The 27,417-nt window shown below is 34.8% G+C and overlaps 1 protein-coding gene across 14 annotated transcripts in view; it reads right to left on the reverse strand.

The window, feature by feature from the left end:
* The window catches only part of ERC1 (ELKS/RAB6-interacting/CAST family member 1), a 527,112-nt gene that overhangs the window by 245,954 nt on the left and 253,741 nt on the right, over window positions 1-27,417 (reverse strand). For all 14 annotated transcript variants that reach the window (XM_055315461.1, XM_055315467.1, XM_055315465.1 and 11 more), the window contains one exon: window positions 24,729-24,889. In XM_055315461.1, the coding sequence (XP_055171436.1) occupies window positions 24,729-24,889 (161 nt within the window). The remainder of the gene's footprint in view (window positions 1-24,728; window positions 24,890-27,417) is intronic.

The raw sequence follows: 27,417 nt of genomic DNA on the forward strand, positions 1-27,417 counted from the left end.
GCCAGAAGGATAATTGATAACTCTATACAAGAAAGCAACTGCTCTTTTTTGAGTAAAGAAAAAAAAAAAAAAGACACAACAGTGCTTGTAAATTTTCTGCCACGGATAGCAATCATTTCTAGGAATTTCTACTCTAAAATAAGATCATCTGCAAATCAATAAACTTTAAGAATCTAATTCTTTCCAAATAAAACCAAAGACCTCTAATTGTGTTTCTTAAAGAACAAAGTCTCAATGGGAGAATGGGAAAGGAAATAAGAAACCATTCAAAATAGTTCATCCATGTAAGTCAACACAATACATTAAATCAGAATTATAAAATTCAACACTAAAGATGGGATAGAAATTTAAAATTAAGCAAATCATCTTAGGATTTATGTGCAAAATTCTTGATCTATGCTAAAAGATCCTTTATGATGTAAGTCCTGCCATCCTCACATATCTTGGATACTTTTACCCCATTTTCTATATACTTAACCACCCTCACTTTCTTTCAGATATTTGAATAAACTAAGCTCTTTGCCACCACTGGACCTCTGTTATGTTGGTTCCTCTGCTTGGAATATTCTTCTCCTCTCCTGACCCTTAACTGGCATCCTTAGTTAGATGGCACTCCTATTCATTCTTCAAGTCTTTCTAATCTAAATCTTTAGAAATATAAATATTTTCTTCAGCTTACTGAGATACTGGTATACAACTAATGTAAGTTTAAGGTATACTACAATGTATGTACTGTAAAATGATTACCACAATACAGTTAGCTAACACCTCCATTCCATTACATAATTATGATTTTTATTCTTGGTGATAATATTTAAGACATACTCTCTTTAATAACTTTCAAGCATATAACAGAGCATTGCAAATTACACTCACCATACCATATCTTAGATTCTCAAAACTTAATTTATAGCTCAAAGTTTATACCCCTGTACCAATACCTACCTCTTCATTTCACAAAGCCAAAGCCCCTGGCAAAGACGATTCTACTCTCATTTCTATGAGCTCAGCTCTTTTAAGATTCCACAAAAAAATGAGAATATACAGTATTTGTCTTTCTCTGACTTATTTCCCCAAAGTCCATACATAAGAGTCATAAAAGAGAGAACCCCTTTTTTTGGCTGAATAATATTCTACTGTATATACTATACCACATTTCCTGTATCGATTCAGCCACTCTGGACATTAACCTAGTTTTCCACATGTTGGTTGCTGTAAATAACACTGCAATGAATATAAGGGTACAGATATCTCTTTGAAATAGTGTCATTTCCTTCAGATATATGCAAAGAAGTCAGACTGATGGTTGATATGGCAGTTTTATATTTAATATTTGGGGGAAACTCCATATTGCTTTCTCTGGTGGCTGTACCAATTTACATTCCTATTCAGAGTAAAAGGGTTCACTTTTCTCCACAGACTGGTGAACACTTGCTAATGTCTTTTCTTGTCTTTTTATTAGTAGCCACTTTAGAAAATGTGAGGGGATATCTCATAGTGGCTTTTATTTGCATTTTCCTGATGATTAGTAAAGCTGAATGTCTTTTCATGTACCTTTTGGCCATCTGTATGTCTTCCTTGAACACATTTACTTCAACTCCTTTGCCACTTAAAAAAATCAGGTTGTTTTGTTGCTGCTGTTTTACTGTTGAGTTATATAAATTCCTATGTATTTTGGATATTAAGACCTTATTAGATAGATGGTTTGCAATATTTTCTTCCATTTTGTAGGTTGCCTTTTCATTTTGCTGATTGTCTCTTTAGCGACGAAGAAACTTTTTAGGTTGATAGTCCCAACTGTTTATTTTTGCTTTTGTTGAGTTTTTGCTGTCACATTAAAAATCACTGCCAAGACGATTCCCTATTTCCCAACCCTGTTTTCTACTAGTAGTTTTACACTTTACAGCCTTATATTTAAGTCTTTAATTCATTTTGAATTATTTTTGTGTTCTATACGGCAGATGTCCAATTTCATTCTTTTGCATGAGAATATCCAGTTTTCTCAACCACATTTACTGAAGAGACAAACTTCTTTCTATTGAGTATTTGTGGCTCCCTTGTCAAATATTATCGACTGTATGTACAGGGGTTTATTTTTGGGCTCTCAATTCTGTTCTACTGTTCTGTGTGTCTGCTTTTATGCAAGTATCATAGTGCTGTGATTACTATAGCTTTACAATGAGGTTTGATGCCAGGGATTGTGATGCATACAGCCTTGTTTTTCTTTCTTGGGATTACTTTGGCTATTTGGGAGCCTTTGCAGTTTCAGAAGTATTTCAGGATTGTTTTCTCTGAGAAAAATGCTGCTCTAATCTTAACAGGGATTGTACTGATTCTATAGATGGTTTTGAGTAATACGGACATTTGAACAATATTAATTCTTGTAATCCATAAACATGGGATATCTTTCCACTTATTTTTCTTCAAATTCTTTCCTCAAAGTCATCATTTGTAGTGTAGAGAGCTTTTACCTCCTTGGTTAAATTTTTTCCAGGTATTTCATTATTTCTGACACTATTATTAATGGGGTCATTTTATTTCTTTTTCAGAGTACACTGTTCGTATATGGAAACACAACTGACTTGTACATTGATTTTTTATCCTGAAATTTTACGGAATTTGTTTCATAGTTCTGATTTTTGGTATAGTCTTTAGGATTTTCTATATAAACGATCACGTCCTCTCTGCAAACAGAGACAAGGTAACTTATCCCTTTCTGATTCAGATACCTTTTATTTTTTATTCTCACCTAACTATTCTAGCTAGGACTTTCAGGACTATGTTGACTATGAGTGGTGCAAGTGGGCACACTTGTCTTTTTCCTGATTCCATTGAGAAATCTTTCAACCTTGCACCATTCAGCAGGATATTGACTGTGGGTTTGGCATATATGGACTTTATTATGTTGTGGTAGATTCTTTCTGTACCCAGTATGTTGAGAAATCTTATCATGAAAGGATGCTGAAGTTTATCAAATCCTTTTTCTGTGTCTACTGAGATGATAATATGATTTTTATTATAAATGTGGTGAATGACATTGGCTGATTTGCCTATGTTGTTATATTCAGTTTGAGGATTTTTAGGTCTATGTTTATCAGGGATATTGGACTATAATTTTCTTTTTTTTTTTCTGGTCTGTAATTTTCTTTTCCTGTGGTGTCCTTATTTGACTTTGGTACCAGGAAATATTGGCTTTGTAAAATGAGTTTGTGAGTGTTCTTCCTCTTCACTTTTTTTGAAGTGTTTCAGAAAAACGTGGTACTTCTTTAAATGTTTGGTAGAATTCAAATCAGTGAAATGATCTGGTCCTCAGCTTTGCTTCACTGAGAGGTTTGTGATTGCAGACTTTTATTGTAGGTCAATAACAAGCAAACATTAGTAAATTTAAAAGTGTATGAATGGAACAGGGAAGAGAAGTGAGTGGTCAATTTTTCTGACAAAGCAGCTGGATCTCTTTTAAGGCTCCTCGAAATTCTAGGTTGCCCAAGCCAGTACAATTAAATGAGACTGGCAAGATTCAAATCTTGATGTGTCTATCCTTAAAGTTCATACCAGCAAAGATACCTAATTGCTAAAAGTTATGAAATACAAACTTGATCATGGGCTTCCTATATCCCTGCAAGATATTCCCATTGTTAGGGTAATATTACTCATTCTTCATATTTCTATGTCTCTGTTCCCAATCTCACTCCCTTGAGAGCTGACTGGCAAGTCTTGAACAAAGAGATACACATGCTTGTTTCAGCCTCTAATGCTCTCCTTTCCTTTGATTTGTCTATGTAGAAAGTACATCCTGTTCAGCTCTCTGCCATGTAGTAAAACATCTACAGTTAATTGGCTGTGCTAGTGTGTAGATCTGTCTAATTCAGGACTAAAATATTAGAAAGGCCACTTGGTTGCAAATATAAAGTCATTTATGCTCATCAGCTTTAACAGTACAAAAATAACATTTCCATCTCCCTTGATCTGACTTCTCTATCTCTTAACTGGATCCAAATTCAGAAGTATAAATCCAGAAAATCTAAAATAAATTAATTAATTAATCAATTTGAAAAATCCAGAAAATCTTTGCCAAGGGATACCAAATTTATCTGCTTGGGAGTAAAAATCCAGAAAAAAATGCGGCTCTTTAACTACATATATAGTACCACTTTTAGAGGTTGAAATTATTGTTTTTTCCCCAATTCCCAAAAGACCTAACCTCATTAGGATATTTGGGGATTATTTGTTGAGATTATTCAATTAAGATTCTAATAATAAATAATACAGTGGAAGTTAATAGCCAAAGTCTGTTTTAAGTGTTTCATATGTATTTGTTTATTTAATTCCCTCAACACTGTAATTTTTTTTAAAGATTTTATTTATTCATAAGATACACAGAGAGAGGCAGAGACAGAAGCAGAGGGAGAAGCCGGCTCAATGCAGGGAGGCCGTATGCAGGACTCGAACCCTGGGACCGCGGGATCATGCCCTGAGTCGAAGGCAAATGCCACTGAGCTACCCAGGCATCCCAACACTGTATTTTATTAATTCCCATTTTGTAAATGAGAAAGTTCACTGTTAAATCATGTTTCACTTATGTGTACATGTGTGCATGAGAGTGAAAGGAGAGAGAGGAGCAGAGAAGAGGGAAAGAAGAGAGAATGGGAAAGGGAGAAGATGTAAAATGTTTTTCTTACTGGAGTCAAAGTCAAAGGGAGTTTTAAAGCCATTGTTCTTAATATGTTGAGCTGTCTCCCTACAGGTAGATGAAGAGTCTATTAATTGCCTCATATACAATTTACTCACTTCCTTTATAGTTTGATAGAGCAATAATTAATGTTGAACTAAGATGCCACCAATACTTATTATTAGCTAATCTTATTAACTCTATGATACTACCACAGTTCCTGAATGGCCCAGAGAACTCACAGGGGCACTACAGAATATTTTAAATTTGTGGGGGAAACTTAGCGATATCTGTCAGATGTGAAAATTACTAGCTGGTGCTAACTCCCTGAGCCACCGGGGTTGCCCGGTTCTTATTTTTCATTACCAACTCCTCATTTTAACATAATTGCAAGTGAGCTCATTTAAAATCTCAGGTCTATCTGCTTCTAATCTGCTATAATACTCTAGGCCCCAAGGGAAAACTGCCTATGAAGTGATCACTACTCTTCATGCAAAAAAGCTTATAGCTGGGCAGCCTGGGTGGCTCAGCAGTCTTGTGCTGCCTTCAGCCCAGGGCATGGTTCTGGAGACCTGGGATCGGGATCGAGTCCTGCGATGGGCTCCCTGCATGGAACCTGCTTCTCCCTCTGCCTGTGTCTCTGCCTCTCTCTCTCTGTGTGCCTCTCATGAATTAAAAAAAAAAAAAAAAAAAAAAAAAAAAATATATATATATATATATATATATATATATATATATATATAGCTAAAACACAAAAAGAATCTCAAATGCACTGAGCATTGTAATTCAGCAGCCACTCACCTTTCATGTTACCTCTATCCCTGCCGCAGCCTACAATACTGCCCTATACTGTAAGAGCAATACTGCTGTTCTTTAAATAATGAAATAAGGTCTTACATATGTCAATAAGCATTCCCACAAATGTGACCTCTGGGATTTATCTCCTGATATTTTTAACCATGTTGTCAATATTCAGATGGGATTTACAATGAATCAAAGCTAGTCTGTTCACACTACATTACACCTACAATAGAATGCAATAAGATACCATAATATTTTCATTTGGTACTTTTTATTAGCCTATAGTTCAGTTTAGTTCTAGTCAATGAAATACACAGTGCTTTCGAAGTTGAAAGCCTCTATTTATAGCACTTCTTTAAGAAGCTGAGATGAAAAAGGAATACCACAGAGGACATGAGTCCTCTGACCTAAAAACCAAGTAAAAAATGCTTGAGCAAATTTTATTTTATTTTTTAAAAAAATTTTGTGGTCTGTGTGTTTTTTTTTTAATTTATTTATTCATGAGAGACAGAGAGACAGAGAGAGAGAGAGAGAGAGAGACAGACAGAGAGAGAGAGAGAAAGAGGCAGAGACACAGGCAGAGGGAAAAGCAGGCTCCATGCAGGGAGCCTGATGTGGGACTCGATCCCAGGACTCCAGTATCATGGCCTGGGCCAAAGGCAGGTGCTAAACCACTGAGCCACCCAGGGATCCCCAAATTTTAAATAAAAAATCTTAGGTAGCATAAAGGCATCACTAACTTAGCAAAACAGTGATTGGTGACCACAGAGGTACTCCAGTATTAGTTTAAAATAAAGACAAAACACAGCTCTAAAACAATCTTAGTCTTTACAAATGAAAACAAAGATGTAATTATTAGAAAGATACAACAGGTAAGCACCAAAGCTAAAAAGTGGTAGGATGAGAAGAAACTCCTTCAAACTGCTGATACCGAGAGCTAACTTCAAAGGGAGTAAATTCTATTCAATCCCAAGTACTAAAACGTGACAAACATGATTCCTGGGCCTGTGGCTCACTAAAGCATTCTGTTGAAAACCTCAAAGTAAGGGGTGGGGGATGGAAGGATTTTGGGGGTTGACAAAAGGGAAGAAAATACCTTAACTCAGGAGTCAAATCACAAAGAACTTATTTTATGCAACATTTACTAAACTTTACTATTCCTTCTGTATTTACTGGCTCAAAATTAACTGATGTGATTATCTGCATGACAAAAACAGAAATAATTTATTTTCAGTCTGAAGAAACTGACAACAGCTGCCATTTGCTAAAATAGCTCTCAAATCAGTGATAAAAGAGATGGGTTATAAATGGTCTCTAGGGCCATTCTTGCTCTGGAGTCCATCAGTACTTACCAGGATGGTGACTGGGAAGAAGGGGGTATTTACCCACACTATTCCCAGATGAAACCTCCCCAAAACAACCATGTCAATATATTTCTATTGTTTGCGTGTGACAAATGCATAAAAGTTTGTGTTTAGTGCAATTATTTGGATATTTTCTAACAAATGGAATAACGACAAAATGAGAGGAAAACACTCTTTTAATTAGCACAGACTCAACTAGAATATGTGTATTTGTTTTGGTGAAAAAACACTGCTTACGCTCTCTTTCACATCTGGAAATTATCGACATCTTTAAACAATATTACTTCATCATAACAGGGCTTTATGTCTAGTAAGAAGAGTTATAGAGTCTATTTCATAATATAACAACAATTTAATCTACCTCCTGGTGTCTTAGAATTTTAGTACTGAAGGTTTTAATTACATTAAGCCTGCCAATAAAATAAAAATAAAATGAATTAAAATATCAGACCTAGAAATAACAAGAATCCTTAAATACAATTTTACATGGAGAGCTGGAAATACACAAGCACAGTGTGACTGTCTTATCTCTTCAGGAAATTAGTAGCAAAAAAAGGTTCATTCCTTCAGTTTCTACTTCAATATTACCACATGGAACAAGCCCCTTTAATACCACCTGGTCTACTTCCCAGCAGTAAATTCCACTCCCAGGCTTGTCATGGCTCATTTAGATAATACAGTAAGTTTCCTCTAAAAGTCTGCTTGGAGAGCTTACAGAGTTTAAGTTATAATGAGATACGAAGGTGTTTATCATGAGGTAGAATGAACTGTGAGCCAAAGCAACAGGAGCTGGATATCATGAGTAGGCTGAGAACAGAAAGGTTTTTTTTTTTTTCTCCCTCTATAGTATATTGGAAAAATAAACTATTCCATAAGACACACAAAGTGTGGGTAAAGATGAACATTTTTAAGCAGAAGTAAATCTCTACCTTACAAAAACTTAAACAAAATAACAATTCAGAAATACAGATGAAGAGGCATGTATTTCATCACTGTTTCTTCTACCTTCCCACATAAAATTTGGTTTAAGAGTTGTGATTTACCCCATACCTTAAGAAACAGCAAACTTTTTGAAACACATACTCTGACTTAAAAGTATCAATCAATTAAAAAAAAGTAGCAATCAAAACCCTTGTTATGGATTTTGAAGCATTCAGGAAAGAAAAATATGTATACAAAAATAAAGGCCACCAAAAATTAGGAGAGAAGGAGAAAAAGCTAACATACTGAAAATAAATTTGGTTTAAATGGAACTTATAATTCTGATAAATAAAATATTTATGAACTAAGCCAACATAAAAAGACACTCCCCTCCTGCTTGAGACTCATGAAAATACTGCATAAAACAGAAAGTAACAATGAGGTATCAAGCATGAGCTAGACCAGAAGTGTCAATAATGAACATAGAACGCAAAGTCAGAACACTGATGAGAGCTTAAGTGAAAATAGCTGTGAGAGGTAGAAAACTGGGTTACCGACCTGAAAAGCTAAGGAAGGACAAGGGAGGAGATTCCAGGATTCAGGCTTAAGAAGAGATGGAAATGATCTACATATATAAAGCTAGAAAAAAGTCACAAAGGTTGGCTCCTTCTGTAAAGTGGGGACCAGAAAAATTTTGCCTACCAGGCCAGTGGAACAGCAAAGAGTCTACAGTTACCGGTGGGAAAATAATCATCTATGGAAATCATTAGGTTCATGAGATACACAGAATTCTAAGCACAGATATTCATATAAATATTGATCCAGAAACAACAAATGTATTTGGTCCCTGCACAAACTCAAAGCTGATCTGAATAAGACTTCCAAGAAAAGCAGTCCCACAGAAGATGAGCTCATTATTAAAAATTACAAATCATGTAAGAAAAATCCTTAAGAGAAAAAGTTAAAAGTTAACAAAAATCTGGAGAACTCATATTGTAAAAACTGGAAATAACTGAACTGTATTAAAGGACATTTACACAGAAATAACAGAAGTTCTCCTAATATAAGGGCATGTATCAAATTCTCCAGATTAATCGACATCCTTTTTCTCCCTTCCGGTAACTTTAGTGATGCTCAAGGCATACTGAAATACGGCAACTAGGAGGTAACTGTAGAAGACTATACTGGGCTGTCAAACCAACATCCATACTCCTACCTCCTATCTTCTTCCTTCCAAAATTTTCCATGTATTCAATCCTTCCACAGTGTGACTCAAAGATAAAGACCCTTTCTCCAGACCTCAGGGGTAGATAGATACTAATTAAAACAATGCAAAAATGGTAAGCCCCTTTTCTCTTCCCAATCATTAGGCATGTAACTCAGGCTGGCCACATGAATTTGAAGGGAAGCCTATTATGGGAGGAGAAGACTTCTGAGAAAGCTGTTCTTATATCTAAGGAGGAGTCTCAAGAGCACCTAGAAATGGTGGCATCATCTTGATAACAGCCTGAAGATATAATCAACATACAGTCTAAGGCCAGTATATTCAGTCAGTGGATAATTTTAAACATTTCTATATTAAACTTAGCTATTTTTGCACCTCTTTGGCTTACTTTTTATAGACTATGTTTTCTTACTACAGTGCAATACTGTGAAATCAACACTGAGTACTCTCCCAATTTCATGAAAAGAAACCACCACACCTTGGATAGGTTAAGGAGATTAAAGGAGAAAAGCTCAGGAAACCAAAAGACTTTTATAATACACAAGGATGTACCCTACTCATACTGGCCATTTATTTTTAAAGATTTTATTTATTTATTTGAGAGTGAACAAGACAGAACACGAGCAGGGGGAGGGGCTAAGGGAGAGGGAGAAGCTGGATCCCTGCTGAGCAGGGATCCTGATGTGTGGCTCAATCCTAGGACCCTGGGATCATGACCTGAGCTAAGGGCATAATCTACCAAGGTTATTGAGCCACCCAGGCACCTCCATTTTTATACTCACCCATGGAACCCTATGCTTCATTTTACAAAAAAAACTGTGTTTAGGTCTATGAGCTCTGTGAAGGTAAGAAATTGGGAAGATTTAGGCAGGTTTCTCTATAGCCGATATGATTTGGTGTGAACTGTGAGAATAAAATGTAACCACAAAAGGAAGAATTATGAAGAAAACGTTTAAGACAGAAGAATGCTTTTAGCAAAGGCACTGGGAAGGAGAATATAAAATAACTGTGAATAGTTAGATGTTTCTGGAGAATGAATATAAAAAGTATAAAAGGATACATAGCCAGAAATTTATCTAGAGACAAAATTACAGAGGTTTGATTGAAATATGGGCCTTCTAAAGGTTTGTAAACAGAAGTACAACATAATCAGATTAATGTTATCATTGAAAGTAGGAACTGGTTATAAATAAATGTTTCAAATAGAAGCCTGGATATTAGAAAGGTCATGATAGTATTTAATCTGTTTCATATTTAATTCAGTGATATGGATTACACTGCTTACTCCCAAAGATAAAAAAAGATCAAAGAAATAACATGAGACTTTATTATATTTCATGTTATGGGAAATGGAACCATGATATGAAATTAATAATCCTAATGTCTGCCTTTCAACAACAAAAAAATAATAGTGAATAGAAATCTTGATTATTTTTAACATATAAATAATACCCATAAACATATCTGAATCGAATACATTTTTATGACAGAAGAGAATCATCTTATTTTCACCACCTTGCTCTTTTTACAATCTTAAACCCCAGCTCCAGATTTAACCATTTCATAATTCTGAGTGCTGCAAATGTTTTATACTTGAGCTAAGAAAAAGCAAACACAAAGAAAAAGAAACAAGAGATGGGCAGCAGGGGTGGCTCTGTGGTTAGCGCTGCCTTCAGCCCAGGGCCTGATCCTGGAGACCAGGGATTGAGTCCTGGCACGGAGCCTGCTTCTCCCTCTGCCTGTCTCTCCCTCTCTCTTTCTTTTTCTCTCCTCTCTCCTCTCTGTGTCTCTCATGAATAAATAAATAAAATCTTTAAAAAAAGAGAGCAAAACAAAACTCCAAAATCCAAAAAAACGCAAAAAAAAAAAAGAAATAATCAAAGAAAGGGTAAGTTATATGAGGTAGATTTACCCAAAGACAAAGGAATATCAAAAAAGACTGCTATATATTTGTGGGTACGCTGAACTTGAAAGGTAACACCAAACATGAACCCAGAGTCCTGAGTTGGGAGATATATTCTGGTAAGTCCACTCCAGATGTGTACACTACCACCTGTGAAACTCAAGCTTAATTTCAAGACGAGAAGTATTTGCTATCTCTAGTAGCTAATAACCAGCCACTTTGCTCTAAAAAGCAACAGTATCTCTAATAAGAAAATGCATGACCACAAATAAACAAAAAGAATAACTTCATTCTAGGTGGAAAATATACCAGTGTTAATGGGGTATTATAAGAATATCACTATGTGGAAGAAAAGACAAAGAAGAAAAAGAGTGAGTCCAGCCACAATTACTTTCACATACACAGCAAGATAATTCTGTTAAAATGAGAGGTTCATCTTTTTTCCCTCTGAGAAGGACTTATGTGTAAAACTGATGTGTATATCACACATATTTTCCATAGCAACAGTTCCTAGCCAAATTAGCATCTTTTTTTTCCAAATTAGCATCTTATATTTAATTTCCTAAATTATTAAACCAGAGAGAAAAGGTGAACTCTGGGCCTAAACAATATTCAATGTGTTGTAAAGACACATTGAATGTAAAAAAAGACAAACACAAAGGCTTTTTAAAAAAAGTTATTTGGCTTTATATTTTCTTAAAATACTTTCACTTTGAAGATAAAAATAATTCAGTACAATTCAAAAAATATTTACTGAGTGCCAGTTATATGTTGGGCACTAGGCTTTTTTCCACAGATTCAAGATGAGCAACATTTCTAAATGTCAGGTGTCCGGAGGAAGGAAATAAAGCTTGCAAATAAATGACTGTAACACAATGGGGTAAATCCTATAGAAACATATATGTAATTAATAGATATTTATCATTTGAAAGTTCTATACAAAATATTTTTCACATAAACACCTTTTATCTTTGACAATTATTTTCATTTTCTTAGTGGTGTCTTTTGAAGAACAGCTTTTAATTTTGGTCAAATCCAGTTAATCAATATTTTCTTTTATGGTTAACATATTTTATATACCAAGAAATCTTTGTCTACTCCAAAGTTTCCAATTTTCCTCCAGAAGATCATGGCTTACCATTTATGTTTAGCCTCATGATCCATTTTGAATTAATTTTTGCATATGGTATAAGGTTTTTACTTCATCTTGACCCAGAAATATCTAGTTGTATCTCCATCCATTACTGAAAAGAAGTCTATTTCTCCACTGATGCCTTTGACCGTACGTATCTAGGTCTATTTCTATACTCTTTATTCTGTTTGATGATTTTATGTGCCAGTCTTCATGCCAATACTGTTATTTCTTTTAGTGCAAGTCTTCCAAATCTGTTCTTTTCAAAATTGACTTAGCTCTGCTATATCCATTTCAATCTCCTATAAATTTTAGAATTCAATTGTCAGTTCCTATCCAAAAAGATGATTTTTGGCTATGATTCAGGTGCAAATATAAATCAATTTGGAGAATATGGGATCTCAAATCATGAGCTAGATATACCTCTATTTATTTAGATATTTTAAAATTTTTCTCTCAGTAATGTTCTATAGTTTTCAGTGTAGAGATCCTGTATATTTTTTGTTAAATATATTCTGAAATACTTTATGCATTTTGATGCCATTGTAAATATTTTCTAAAATATCAGTTTCCATGTGTTTGCTGCTAATGAATGGAAATACAGCTGATTTTTACGTATTGTCCTGCTTAGACAATCATGTTATCTGTGTATAAAGAAAACTGTATTACTTCTTTTGAATTTTTTATTATTTTTCTTGACATACTACATAACTAGGATCTCCAATATAATTAGGAACAGAGAGGTAAAAAGCAGACATCTTTATATCCTTTGCAATTCTCAGAGGGAAGTGTTCAACTTGCATCATTAGGCATGATGTTAGCTGTAAATATGTCATAAATGCCCTTTATTGAGCTGAGGAAACTGTTCTCTACTCCTAGTCAGCTAAGAGCTTTTATCATGAATGGACGTTACCTTTTGTCAAAAGAGATTTCTCAATGAACTGATAATTGTATCATTTTTATTCCCTTAATGTAGTGAACTTATTAATTCATTTTCAATACTGAACAGCCTTATGTCCAGAAAAAAGCCTAACTTGGTTGTTAATGTATTAGCTTTTTCCTTATGTTAGACTGAATTTGCTATGACTTTATTGAGGACTTTTATGCCAATGTTCATGAGGCAGATTGACCAGCAATATTTTCCTTTTGTAATGTCTCTGCCAGATTTAGGTATGAGGGTAATTCTGGTCTCGTAAGGTGAATTAAGTATTTCTTTCTCTATTTTCTGAAAGAGGTTCTATAAGATTGTTATTCTTTTTTTTTTTAAGATTTATTTATGAGAGAGAGAGAGAGAGAGAGAGAGAGAGAGAGAGAGAGAGAGAGGCAGAGACATAAGCAGAGGGAAACTTGATCCCAGGACCCTGGGATCATGACCTGAGCCAAAGGCAGACACTCAACCACTGGTGGCTACCAGGCATCCCAAGATTATTATTATTTCTTACTTCAATATTTAGTATAATTTACCAGTGAAGCTAGCTGGGCCTGGAGTTTTCTTTATGGAAACATTTTTATTATAAATTCAGTATCTTTAATAGATACAGAATGGACAATTTTATATTCCTGATTTTGTGCCAGTTTTAATAAACTATTTTTCAAGGAATTTGTCTATTAAATCTAAGTTATCAAATTTATTAGTATAAACTTATTCAAAATATTCTATTATTTTTTTCAAATGCCCTTAGAATCTTGAATGATATCCCCCTTCCTCTTTTTCCTTCCAAAAATTGTTAATTCATGTGTCTTCGTTCTTCCTTGGATGAATCTGCTAGGGGTCTATCAATTTTATTAATTCTCTGACAAATCATAGTTGACTTTTTGAATTTTCTGTGTTTTCTCTATCCTTGATTTCTGTTCTTATGTTTATTATTTCCTTCTTTCAATTTACTTTGGTTTACATTGCTCTTTCTTTTTCTAGTTTCATAGTGTAGGAACTCAACTGGATTTAAACTTTCTTCTTTTCTAATACAATCAAAGATACAAGCACTAGTTGAATTGTAGAAAACAAAGTTTAACATTTGTATTTTCATTTTCATTCAGTTCAAAATGATTTCTCATATTCCTTATGATTTCTCTGAGCCATGGTATTTAGAACTGTATGATTTAATTTCTATACACTTAGGGGCTTTTGAGATACCTTATTTAACTTCTAACTTAATTCCACTGTGGTCAGAGAAACAATTCTGACATATTTAGTCTTATGAAACTTATTAAGATTTCTTTTTATGGCCCAGCTTATGGTCTACATTGGTGAACATTCCATACACATTCAGAAAACATACATATCCTTCAGTTGTTGGGTGTACTATTCTATAAATATTAAATAGGTCAAGTTGATAGTTTTAAATATTCCATATTATTACTGCTTGGGTTTTTTGTTTTTGTTTTTTTTTTGGTCACTTATTCTATCAATTTCTGAGAAACAGGGATTATAATCTCCAGTGATGACTGATGACTATGGATTTGTCTGCTTTCCAGTTTAGTTCTTTCAGTTTGCCCTTCAGGAATTTTGAAGGTACATACGTTACAAAGAACTATTATGTCCTTCTGACTATTTGTCTCTTCTAACATGATATATATCCTTCTTCAATTCGAAAGACTCTTTGGAAGTCTCCTTTATCTGATATTAATATAGCCATACTAAGCTTCCTCTGATTGCTGTTTACAAGGACCATCTTTTTCCATTCTTTAATTTCAACATATTTGTGTTTACTACAGTCTGTGTGTTATAGACAACACTGCTTCTCTTTCTGAATTCATTCTGATAATCTCTGTCCTTTAACTGGAGTGTTTTAGTTCATTTGATTTTGATGTAAGACTATATGCTGAATTTCTGTTATCTACTTATCCCTTCTATTCTTTGTTCCTGTTGTTCCTTTTCCTTTTTCTTCTGATTAAATGAAATAATTTTTAGTATTGTTTTATTACCTCTATTGGGTTTTTTAATTTTTGTTTTTGTACTTAACTTTTTGAAGTTGCTCTATAGCTAACAATATGCATCTTTAACTTACACCATCCAGTAAGATTAGAAATTATAAAACTTTGTAACTGATTCTTCCTACTTTCTAATGTGCAAAGATAACCTTAAAACAATACAGAGCTACTCCCCAACCTCTTGTGTTATTGTTGGCATATTCACTTTTATATATATTGTAAATTCCACCACACAATACTGTTATTTTTGCTTTAAATAGTCAGTTGTGGGCAGCCCCGGTGGCTCAGAGGTTTAGCACTGCCTTCAGCCCAGGGCCTGATCCTGGAGACTCAGGATCGAGTCCCATGTCAGGCTCCCTGCATAGAGCCTGCTTCTCCCTCTGCCTGTGTCTCTGCCTCTCTCTCTCTCTCTTTCTCTCTCTCCCTGTATCTCTCATTAATAAATGCATTTAAAGAAAAATAGTTGTCTTTTAAGTAGAGTATGAGAAGAAAAAATTAAGTTTTCTATATATGCCAACTAATTTGCCAAGTCTGATGTTCTTTATTCTTTCCTACAGATACATGCTCCCATCTGGTTTCATTTCCTCTTAGCTAGAGGAACATCAATTTACACTTCTTATAAAGCATGTTTTCTAGAAACGAAGCCTTCTCATGTTTGTTTGCCTGAAAATGTCCATATTTAACTCTAAATTTTTAATCAGTCTTTTATTTGGCCATAGAATTTTAGTCTAAGAATTTTTCTCCCCAGTATTTTACTTGTTTTTTTTTGTTTGTTTGTTTGTTTTTTTGTTTTTAATGGTAGACAGAGAGAGAGAGAGGCAGAGACACAGGCAGAGGGATAAGCAGGCTCCATGCCGGGAGCCTGATGCGGAACTTGATCCCATGTCTCCATGATCACGCCCTGGGCCAAAGGCAGGTGCCAAACCGCTGAGCCACCCAGGGATCCCCCTCCCCAGTATTTTATTTTTTTGAAAGATTTTATTTATTTATTCATGAGACATACACACACACACACACACACAGAGAGAGAGAGAGAGAGAGAGAGACAGAGAGAGACAGAGAGAGAGAGAGACAGAGAGAGAGAGGCAGAGACACAGGCAGAGGGGGAAGCAGGCTCCATGCAGGAAGCCTGACGTGGGACTCGATCCTGGGTCTCCAGGATCATGCCCTGGGCTGAAGGCGGAGCTAAACCGCTGAGCCATCTGGGCTGCCCTCTCCCCAGTATTTTAAAAGAAGTTCCATTTTCTTCTGATCTCCAATGTTTTTGATAAGAACTCAGCTATCATGTTTTCTCTCTATGTAGTATGTCGTTTTTTCCTTGCTGCTTTTGTTTTTCTCCTTATGTTTTGTTTCCACAATTGAATTACAAGGTCAACAGATGTGGTTTTCTTTCTATTTATCCTGCTAGGTTTCACTAAGTTTCTGGGATCTGTAAATACATGTGTGTTATTTCTAAAAGATTTTTATTTTATTTTATTATTTTTTAAGATTTTATTTATTTATTCATGAGACAGAGAGAGAGAGAGAGAGAGAGGCAGAGACACAGGCAGAGGGAGAAGCAGGCTCCATAGGGAGCCTAATGTGGGACTTGATCCCGGGACTCCAGGATCATGCCTCAGGCTAAAGGCAGGTGCTAAACTGCTGAGTCACCCAGGGATCCCCTCTAAAAGATTTTTAGAGCAGTTATAAGGTTTATAAAAAAATTGATAAGGAGATACAAAGATTTCCTATAGACTACCTTATATTTATGAATTTGGAATCAAATTAGAGAAATACTTCAGCCATTATTTTTTCAAAAATTTTTTCTGCCTCTTTCTTACTCTTTTATCTTTTTTTGTGTAGTTATCTGTATGTTAGTATATCTCTATGGCTCCATTCATTGTGTAACACTCCTCATTCTCCCCATTCTTCAAATTGACTATCTACTGATCTCTTTTAAAATTTATGGACTCTTTTCAGCTCTAATCTGTTACTAGGACCATTCAATGAACTTTTCATTAAATTTCAGTTTCCAAATTTGTACTTCTCAATAGTTTTCCTTAGTTGGCTAAGATTTCCTGTATCATCGATAGGGCATTTTCTTTTAAGTTCTTGACACACATTTATAATAGTTACTTTAAAGTCTTTATCTGTTAAATATGATTCTTAGGACTTCTTGGAGTTGATGTCTACTGCATGCTTTTCTTCATTAGGAGTTATATGTTACTGTTTCTTTCCATGTCTGACAAATTTTGAAACCCAATATAGTATGTTGTAGTTGATACACTGTAAAGGCTCTGGATTCTGTTATGTTATTCTGAAGAGCAATAATTTTTATTCTAGTAGGTAATTTTTTTTTTTTAAGATTTTGTTTATTCATGAGAGACACAGAGAGGCACAAAGACATAGGCAGAGGGAGAAAGAGGCTCCCTGCGGGGAGCCTAGTGTCGGACTTGATCCCAGGATCCTGGGATCATGACCTGGGCCGAAGGTGGATACTCAACCACTGGGTCAACCAGGTGTCCCTATTCTAGTAGGTAATTTAGTTAATAGTTGACCTCCTTGTACTTTTGTAGTCTTACATTTATCCTTTGTTAGTCTGATCTGCTGAAAGCTCAGGGTACTTCCCAAACCTCTCTATCTTGGTAAGACTTATCCTCCAAATTCAATCTTCCCTACTGACTTTCTTGGAACTTTAAGTTTTGTTGGTCTGGCTCTACAGCAGGCTTTATCGCAGGTCATGATCCCTATTCTTAAAACCTAGCTTTCTGTTACTTCAGCAAGATGCCAGAAGTTTTAACAAGCATTTTGCCACTCTGAATGGACTGGAACTTCAAATTCCCTAGCACTACTCTACCTTTAGTATCACAATTCCACTTTCATCCCCATAGTGGTTAGTCTCTGGTAAACCCTGGGTAGTCTCCTGTCAATGTGCAGCCTAGTCCTCAGCCAAGAAATCATGGACATCTGACTCCCAACTTCTTTTCAGTATACTGTTTATTCATAAGTTATTTCCAAGATTTACTCAGAGCATTTACAACTACAGAATCAAGACATCTCAGAAGGTCACTCAAAGAACTATACAATTTTTAAATGATAGAGATCTTAGAGATTTAAGAAACCCTTTCATTTCTGAATAAAAGAACTGCAGACCTAAGAAGTTAAGTACAGAGTGGATCTTCCATTCTGAATATCTTGCTTTGCAAATATTCAGCTTCACTAATTTCAGAGGGTTTCCATTACTTTACCTCATTTGATCCTCACAACAATATCATGAGGTAGGTCTAAGTATTACTATACTGGTTTTATATGTAAGCAAACTGGTTCAAATGTAAACACATTCTTTGCTGCAGGGAGCATCTTTGATACTCCTACTTGGATCTTCTAAGGAAAATCTTATGGTTAAATGGATGGATTACTACCATCTACATCCAAAGCTCAACAGAAATTTTATCCATTCACAGAATGAGTAATTACCTCTATGGTACTTTCTGAGGGCACTGTAATGGAAGGTCCTGAAAGGAAAAGTTCACTTTGTTTTCTTTTAACTCCCAAACCAAAAAAGTTCTCATCCTGGTATATTATATAACAGATTTTCTCAAAATGATATTGCAATTAGGTTAAGGCTTACCTAGCTGCATCAGTTAGCTCTTTAGCTGATACATTCCCACACCTCCAGTAGAGAAGAAAATGAAAAGAAGTAGGACAATAATCCTACTCCTTTCCTCTTTGGGAGAAAGAAGATAACCTATATTCTTGATTTCATCCTTGCACAGTACGGACATTCTTACACACAAACCACATATATTGATGGGGCAGAGAAAGCACAATAAAACCTGAAAAAGAAAGGTACTTTGGGGCCCTTCATCTGAAATGTTTTATTTGCTACTTAGAGATTATTCCAGCCATTTGAGGGTCTTTACATGAAAAGATGATTAAGAAGAATGATTTTTTGAAGAATACAGTTTCTTCTATTTGGAAAGTATATGTGGCTCTAAATGGCTAAAAGGTAGATTAAAGTTTTAAGGGAGGAGAAAGGCATGGGATTATTTGTAATTGATTCCAATTCAGGTTTCAAGAAAATAAAAAGGTTTGAGAAAAACATAATACACATGCCGTATCTCTTGTGAAAAGCAGAGATCATGGTCAAAGTTTAGGAGCAGAAAGGGGTAAAAAATTCTAACAATTACTATATTTAATTCATTTCTTTCATTGTTCTATAACAACTCAGAGCCCCAAGTAAACTATTAGTCTAATAAGGGAAGATGCTAGTAACAGTTAAGATCACACATTCTATAAGGTGGGTATGTAAGCGAGCTGGAGATAATGGTAGAAAAAAGGGGGCAGAATCAAGGAGTTAAGCAAGACTAGAAAGGAAGACCCTAAGTCCCAAGGGATAGTTGATTATAGACACAAACTCTGCTTTATGTCTATACAAAGGACCAGTTCCACCAGTGTTACTTGTTTATAGTTATGCTATATAACATACTTTGTTTTCTTTTTCAAGTATAGGAATTTTAAAAATTAATTTATATGATTTCCTACAGAATATTTAAAATTCAATATTTTAGGCTTCCAAGTTCACTCTAAGACCTTTATTATATGTCTACTGCCTCTAATAAGGGCATTTGATGGAGGTATAAATAAATGTGGCTTTGCAAAAAGTATACAAGTTCTTATGTAACTTAGAAAACACCTCAATTTGTTACTAGGGTATAACTGTTCCTAGGATATATTTGTATAACTTTTTAATTTTCTGGTTAATTTGGAAGGTTGTCATGAATCCTTAGTTGGGATTTCTTTTCTTTTTTTGTTTTTTTAAAGATTTTTAAGGGATCCCTGGGTGGCTCAGCGGTTCAGTGCCTGCCTTTGGCCCAGGGCATGATCCTGGAGTCCCGGGATTGAGTCCCGGGTTGGGCTCCCGGCGTGGAGCCTGCTTCTCCCTCTGCCTGCCTCTCTCTCTCTCTCTCTCTCTCTCTCTCTGTGTGTGTGTGTGTTTATCATGAATAAATATGAAATAAAATAAAATTAAAAAAAATAAAGATTATTTATTTATTCATGAGAGACAGAGAGACAGAGAGAGAGAGAGGCAGAGACACAGAGGAAGAAGCAGGCTCCATACCAGGAGCCGGACATGGGACTTGATGCTGGGTCTCCAGGATCACATCCTGGGCTGAAGGTGGTGCTAAACTGCTGAGCCACCTGGCTGCTCAGGATTTCTTTCTTTCTTTTTTTTTTTTTTTTTTAATATCAGCAACTTTAAAATAAATTTCAAAATGAAATACTACAGGATATCAGAAGATAAAATAATTTAAAATATAGACTCTTTGGGCACCTGGGTGGCTCAGTTGGTTAAGTGTCTGCCTTCAGCTTGGGTCATGATCCCAGGGTCCTAGGTTGGAGCTCAGCATTGGGCTCCCTGTTCCTGCTTCTCCCTCTCCTTTTGCCCCTCCTCCCATTCGTGTTTGCTCTCTTGCTCTTTCTTGCACTATCTCAAATAAATCTGGAAAAAAAAAAAATACAGACTCATTTTAACTATTCAAGGTGTAACAGACTGACATCTAACCTATACTATCCCCAAATAGCCTGAACTTTTTCAAGTAACCATTTTCAACTGCTTTCTTAATTCTATACATATTCTATTTTTCTCTCTTAGAAGATTCTTTAAATTTCAGAATTTAGATTATATTCCTGGACTCTCCTAGGTACACATGAAAATTTACTTTCTGTTTCGTGAAGTTAGAACTTTCTTTAGCCAAAAGGCATCTCAAGAGTATATAATTTAGCCCACAGAGGATTTGATTTCTCTGCCAACTTTACTAGTGGAATGCTACTTAACAAAAAGTTCTGGAATCTCAAAGAAACAAAAGAGCTCTTCCATCACTTCCCCAAACATACTTGTTTTCAGGATAGTGAAATTCATAGTTTCATAAAAATTTTTATTAAGCATGAAAAATGAGTGTTTTTATTCATAGTGCCAACATAGGGTGAGATGGCAGTAGGAGTGTGAATGCAAGGCAGTGGAGAATGAACCAGCTATTCTAGAAATTGTACTACTCAAACTCATGACCTGAATTGATACTTAAAATTTACTATGGTTATTATAACTGTTATTTTATTATTTTGTCCCCTTCTCCAATACACCCTTTCTTTCTTAGGGAAGGAGAGTAATATAAAAGTGGAATAAGAAAATAATGGCTAACAAAACCACAGCATAAGTAAAGGAAGAACCAACATGGGATCTGCCAATAAAAATGTTCCTTTGAGGATGGCTAATCAACTCAAGCATTTCTACTGACTCACTAACATGCTACCAAGTGAACAGTTTCACATGTCTTCAAACGCAGGATCACCATTTGTTTGTTGCAGATGCTCAAAAATTATAATTATAAATGCTAGGGTTAGAGAAAAATGATTAGGTCATTCCTTTTAGTCTGACTTGGTCAGGATTATTGCAGAAAACTAGACTATTCCAGTGCTTTGCTAAAACAAAGTCTGTATTTTTTAGATATATAGGTCAGCTCTGCCTTTTCCTCGGGGAGACTTTTATTCTAGATTCTTTAAATATGCATGTTTCATTTCTCTTGCAGAGTGCATTCCTCCCATATTTCTTCAACATTTCAAATTATCTGGTTAAAATGAAAAATTCCTTTTACTTATTCAATTATCCATAATTAAACAATGTAAACATTTAAAATATGGCAGGTTCTGCCATGATTAGAGTGAAGAATCTGGTCGTCACAGTCAATATCCAAAAGAAAGATAATATCTTTTTCCATTGTAATTTATTTTATTATCATGAAAATTCTATGAAGCAGGAACAATTATTACTATTTTAAAAATGAGCAGACTGAGGCAGAGAGTGGTTAAAGAACTTGCTGAAGTCACAGAGCTAATAAATTCAGATTCAGGCTCTTTTATTCCAGGAAGTATGTTCCTACTAATTGTCATAAGTAATTAGAGGCAGATATCACGTACAACTAGTTGGAAGGAATAAACTCCTTACAAATTAACAAAAGAATGAAGTGAATTCTGAGCAAACTGTAGAAACTGAGAACCCCCAACGGAGGACAGATGATTAGCAGAACTTGCTCAACCTATGGAAAATAGGTACAGAATATAGCAGAAGAAAGACTTCTCTTGTTCAGTTTCATAGTGAAAAGGAATCGAAAGGGATTGTATTAGAACCCACAATATATCATTCATAGTATTTTGTGTATAATTAAGTTTAGGTTATAGTTTTCAACAGAGGTTTTATGAATCATTACTTTTTTATTTGTATGGCATACTTTGGAAATCTACATTTTTTTAAAAAACAGGGAATTTAATTCACTGTTCCAGAGGTAAAAATAAGGTAAAAACTGTTCCTTCTTTGACTTGGTAGTGCCATGTGGGTTGGCCTACAGGGCAGCGCAAACAGAGAGGGCCAGTTAAAGAACGATCACTCTCTCAACAGATTATCTAGGTAGAGGATTACGTCTAAAGTGCTGAGATAACTTATTAAAAGAAAGGTATTAAATGACCACTTTACTAAGATACGAAACTGAAAGACAGCAACAAGGGGAAATTTAAAAGGAAATTAAAGCAAGGACTACTTTTAAAACTTTATGCTGCTAAATCTGTATGACATAAAACTTGTGAAAAATAGAACTAAGAACATCATGGTGCCACAGAATATATTCTGAGCAACTGAAGAAAGTGATTTGAGAGACAAGGTCATCTATCAGAGCCAGATTTTAGCACTTTATTTCTAGAACTTTCGTTTAATGTTTGTTTACTAAATTTCTACACTACTTACACATTTCTCTTACATACTTGAATCATTTATCCCATGCCTTGTGTGAGTGCTTGATGTTACCAAAAATAGTTTTGCTAATTGTAGTAGTTTTCAGAAATGTAATCTCTGACCTGGTTGGAAAGGGAAGTCCCAATAGAGTGTAGCACTGTGATACCAAAAAGGAAAAACAATTACACACAACTCCCTTTCCATGGCTTGAAGTCAAGCATTCGTTTAAAACTTCTTCCATATCTTCCCAAAGTTCTAATGATAAAGGAAAATTCCCACACAAATACACCACTATTCTGTTATACACAGATACTTGTACTTAGTAGGAAAGATGTGACAGGTAAAAATCAAAATACTGGTGCATGGAGAAAACAAAAAAAAACTTATCAATACTGTGACTTTAGTGAGGCCTGTTTCTGCTTCAGAACATCACATGGGAATACTTTATTTTCCACAACATGATATCCATCCTTCTTCCATTTTCTTAAATCCTCTGGGCTCTGATTTAATTTGCTTCTCAGCTCTGTCCCCTACCGTGTTTTACAAATGGTTCCCAGACCTCTCCCATTCAAATAATTTTGCTTTATCACTCAAAAGTTAACTCTACTACTCCATTTCCAAAATATCAAGCTTTTAATTTCACATACCAGTGACAAAAAACTTGTCTTACACCTCTTTCACTAACTGCTCCCTAAGCACATGTTAACAAATTTTATCCTGATGATACTCAGAACACTAATTTCTCCCTATTTTTCCAGCATATAAATTTATTTCTGGCTTCACATACTCATCACTTCCAAGAGTAGATCCTCTGTAATGCTTTTCCAAAAGGTTAGAATCTCTTAACCTTGCACTGTGGCCTAATAATCTATACATGCAGTTGACAACTCAACAACTGCTTCCTCTGTTCTTAGGTAGCTGTCAGGATATCACATGTGCCATGAAAACAACTCACGCTAAGGTATCATGGCAAGATCCTCTTCTAGTCTGTAATCTGGGTACTCAACATTTATTGATAGTTCAAAGTAGTAGAAAAGAAAAGGTGATGTTAGCCTGAAGCACTACCTGAGCTGAGAAGTCTGGTTATTCTAAGTCAGAGAGACTCAGTATTTATGCAGAGAAGAAACTAATAGAAAGTGAGCAGAGATTATATGAGAGAAAACTAACAGATGAAGATTGCAGAGAAGAGGATCTGTGCTTCAAATATGTGGTAGAGATCAGAAGCTAGCCTTACGATGGAGAGAGAATATTTCTTCTGAAACTGAAGAAAAGACAACAAAAATATAGATAACTGCTAAAGTAAAGAAGGGTCACCGAGCTATCCCAGGATAAATCTGTCTTCATAAAACCTGAGAGCAGGATAATTATGTAGGGGTGAGAGCTGGGCATGGTACCACAATAAAGAAAAAGCAGCATCTATTATGGACTAGTTGACCTGCATATGCTCACAACAGATTATCTCAGGGAGCTACAAGATGTGGGACTAGTGGGAAAATGATGTACAGCAAGCTTCTACTAATATTGACAATTTGTAAAAACTGACTAGAGAGTGTAGCAAAACATTAATTGTTACATATGGGGAATATGTACATAGGGTCTCATTATACTACTCTCTATACTTTTGCATACCTTTGAAGTGTTTATAAGAAAAAATGCTTAAAAAAAGTGCCTCGCTATCACACTGTCTCAGGACCAACAGTCATGTCCCTCACTAAGCTCAACAATATGGCTGAACTTTCCATAAAATTTTAGAAATTTCAGAGATGCAATTGGATATAGTTATACACACACACACAAACTCTCCCTCACTTGGATTTTAAAATTCAATAAAGAGGCAAAAATAATTCTATTTGACCAGAATTTGTTCCAAATTTGTTCTAAGGAGTGAGAAATACAAATCTGCATTAAAATTAAGCTAAATGTTTTGGTGGTAATAAACTGGGTCAGATGATGAAAACAATGAGAAAAAGATTTTCTACTAAGCACATGCTTAAAAAATAAGATTATGAACACTTACTTCATCTCCAGAACTTCCTCTAAGTGTTTCCTTCTCTCTGCCCGAAGATTGGTCAAATGAGTTTCCTTTTCTGCTAGAGACTGTTGAGTGGAGGACAGCTTTGCTTTCATGGACTCCAGTTCTTGCTTTACTTTCTCCATGGCCATCAGTAATTCCTCCACCTATGATAAGTATAGAACAGAGAAAAACTGAGCATTTTGATCAATTAAAGACAGAGGAGCTAGGTAATGGGCAAAGATTAAAAGCGCATACACACATCAAAAATCCTGTACTCTTGCTGGATCAAACATATATATCAAGACAATACACCAGATAAAGAAATAAAATCTCTGGCCTTCCCACCACTATAATTCTTCTCAGGTTATGCCAAAAAGAACTTCATTTTCTTTTTGATAAACACAAGAGCATGAAGGGCATCAGTTCAAGAAGTCACACTTTGCTATAGTCTGCCCCTTTTAGACAATTTATTTGGAAATGGTTGACAAATTTCCATGGAAATAACAACATAACACACATAAAAACATAAGGAACAAAATCATAGTAGATATCTCTATAAGGATTTTAGGAAATAAAAAACATAAACTTGACTAATAACATTCAACATAAACACAAATAAGTAATTTTCATTCATCCAAAGATTTTTCTGTTTACACCATTAAAAAGAATTTTTTTTGGAGAAAACAGCTAAAATTCAATCAGATAGTTTCTTGTTCTAAAGCCAGGTAGGTAGAGTTTACATGACCTCATAGAGAGGAGAGAGAAAAGACTTGAAAAAAATTCTGAGGGAAAGGAAACAACTCAAAAACACAAGGAATGAAGAGAACACATTATGTACTTCATCCGTCACTTCCACTTATTCTAGGTGGTGTTCAAACCAGAATTACTTAAGTAAACATATTCATTTTAATTCTGAAGCAAAATATATGTCGGCAAAAATGTGTTAATACCAAAACCAATCTGAACCAGGTAATCAACCAGCCAACTGAACCTTTCACAAGAGCTTACATCAGGTTGCTGCTTGCCAAAAGGTAATTTTGGTGACAACAAGCTTTTTCAGAGGAAGAGACGAGGGATTTGCCATTCAATGACTTCTACATAAATAAAAACAATCTGTATGATACTAAAACTGAGAACAATTTAGAAACAAAAATGCAATAGAACAAAAATCAGAGTTGTTAATAGATCCCAGGATGTTAGCACCTTAGACCTAACCAAAGCTTCCATGTTGATTGGGAACAGCTGTTAAACACTGATAATAAACAGATACATTTAGTGTTTTGGCACCTAAATCACTTTACTTTGTCTATCTTTTCAGAAGTGATCCAGTTAATGTTCTCAGTTAATAGCTGTGAGAACACTGCTATGAGAGTATATATTATTATACAGCTCTCCTTGGATATGTATTCACATATTTACAAGCTTTACTTATTAAACATGTATCACTACCCACCCCTTCGAAAACTGCAAATAAGTATGATTCCATTTTAATCAGTTTAATTCATGTAAAATCTTATATAAAACTAAGTTGAAATGATATGCCAAGGTGTTGTTATAACACGAAATCAGTAATGGACAGCATCATTTATAAAAGCTCTAATAGAATATGGGATTATGCCCATCTTTTATGAACTCATCTTAAATCTCAAAAAAAAATCTCCCTCCCAACTTTTTTTTCACTACCTCAAGCAAGTTATGGTATCAGTTTCTTACATAATGTAGATATTCTTTTATTAATTATTTATTTATTTATTTCATAGATATTCTATACATACATAAGGAAGCATGTATAAATAACTTATTCCTCCCTTTTCTACAACAAAAGGAAGCCCACTTTATATATACATGTATACATCTAAAATTTTTGGCGAAGGTTTTATTGAAATACAACATAAACACAGAAAAATACACAAATGATAAATGTGCCACTTAAATAATTTTCTCTAAGTTGAACACACCAATGTAATGAGAACACAGACCAATAAACGAAACATTAAAGTCCCCAAGAAATGCATCTCAAATCCCCTTCCCAGATGAAGAGTTACCATTACTCTAGCATTCTACATTAGTTTCTCCTATTTAACTTCTTACAAATGGAATTACATAGTATATAATTTGAAGTACAGCTTTTCTTCACTCAGTGTTATATCCGTGAGAGCCTTATTGGGTATAATTATAGTTCTACAATTCTCTTAACTGTATAGACTGTGTGAAAATAACAAAATTTACTGAAGGCACTTTTGACAATAGGAATGAAATAAATTTTTTTTCTAGTTTTACCAAGAAATAACTGACATACATTACTGTGTAATTTTAAGGTGTACAGTACAATAGTTAGAGTTACACATATTGTGAAATGATTACCACCATAGGGTCAGCTAACATCCATCTTCTCCCACAAACACAATAAAAAGCATGAAGAGAAAAACCTGATTTCCTTCTTTTGATGGCAAATCTTAGGATATGGTCTCTTAACAACATTCCTATACCACAGAGCACTATTGTTACAGTTGCCTACTACTTATCTTATAACTGGAAGTTTGTACTTTTTGACCACCTTCCTCCAAATCCCACTTGACCCACCCCCTATGTCTGGTAATAAGACTGATCTCTTTTTCTATGAGTTTTTATTTGTTTTCTTTTGTCTTAGATTCCATATATAAGTAACATCATACATTATTCGTCTTTCTCT

Source organism: Nyctereutes procyonoides, unplaced genomic scaffold (genome assembly GCF_905146905.1).
Source record: "Nyctereutes procyonoides isolate TBG_1078 unplaced genomic scaffold, NYPRO_anot_genome, whole genome shotgun sequence".
Lineage (NCBI taxonomy): Eukaryota > Metazoa > Chordata > Mammalia > Carnivora > Canidae > Nyctereutes > Nyctereutes procyonoides.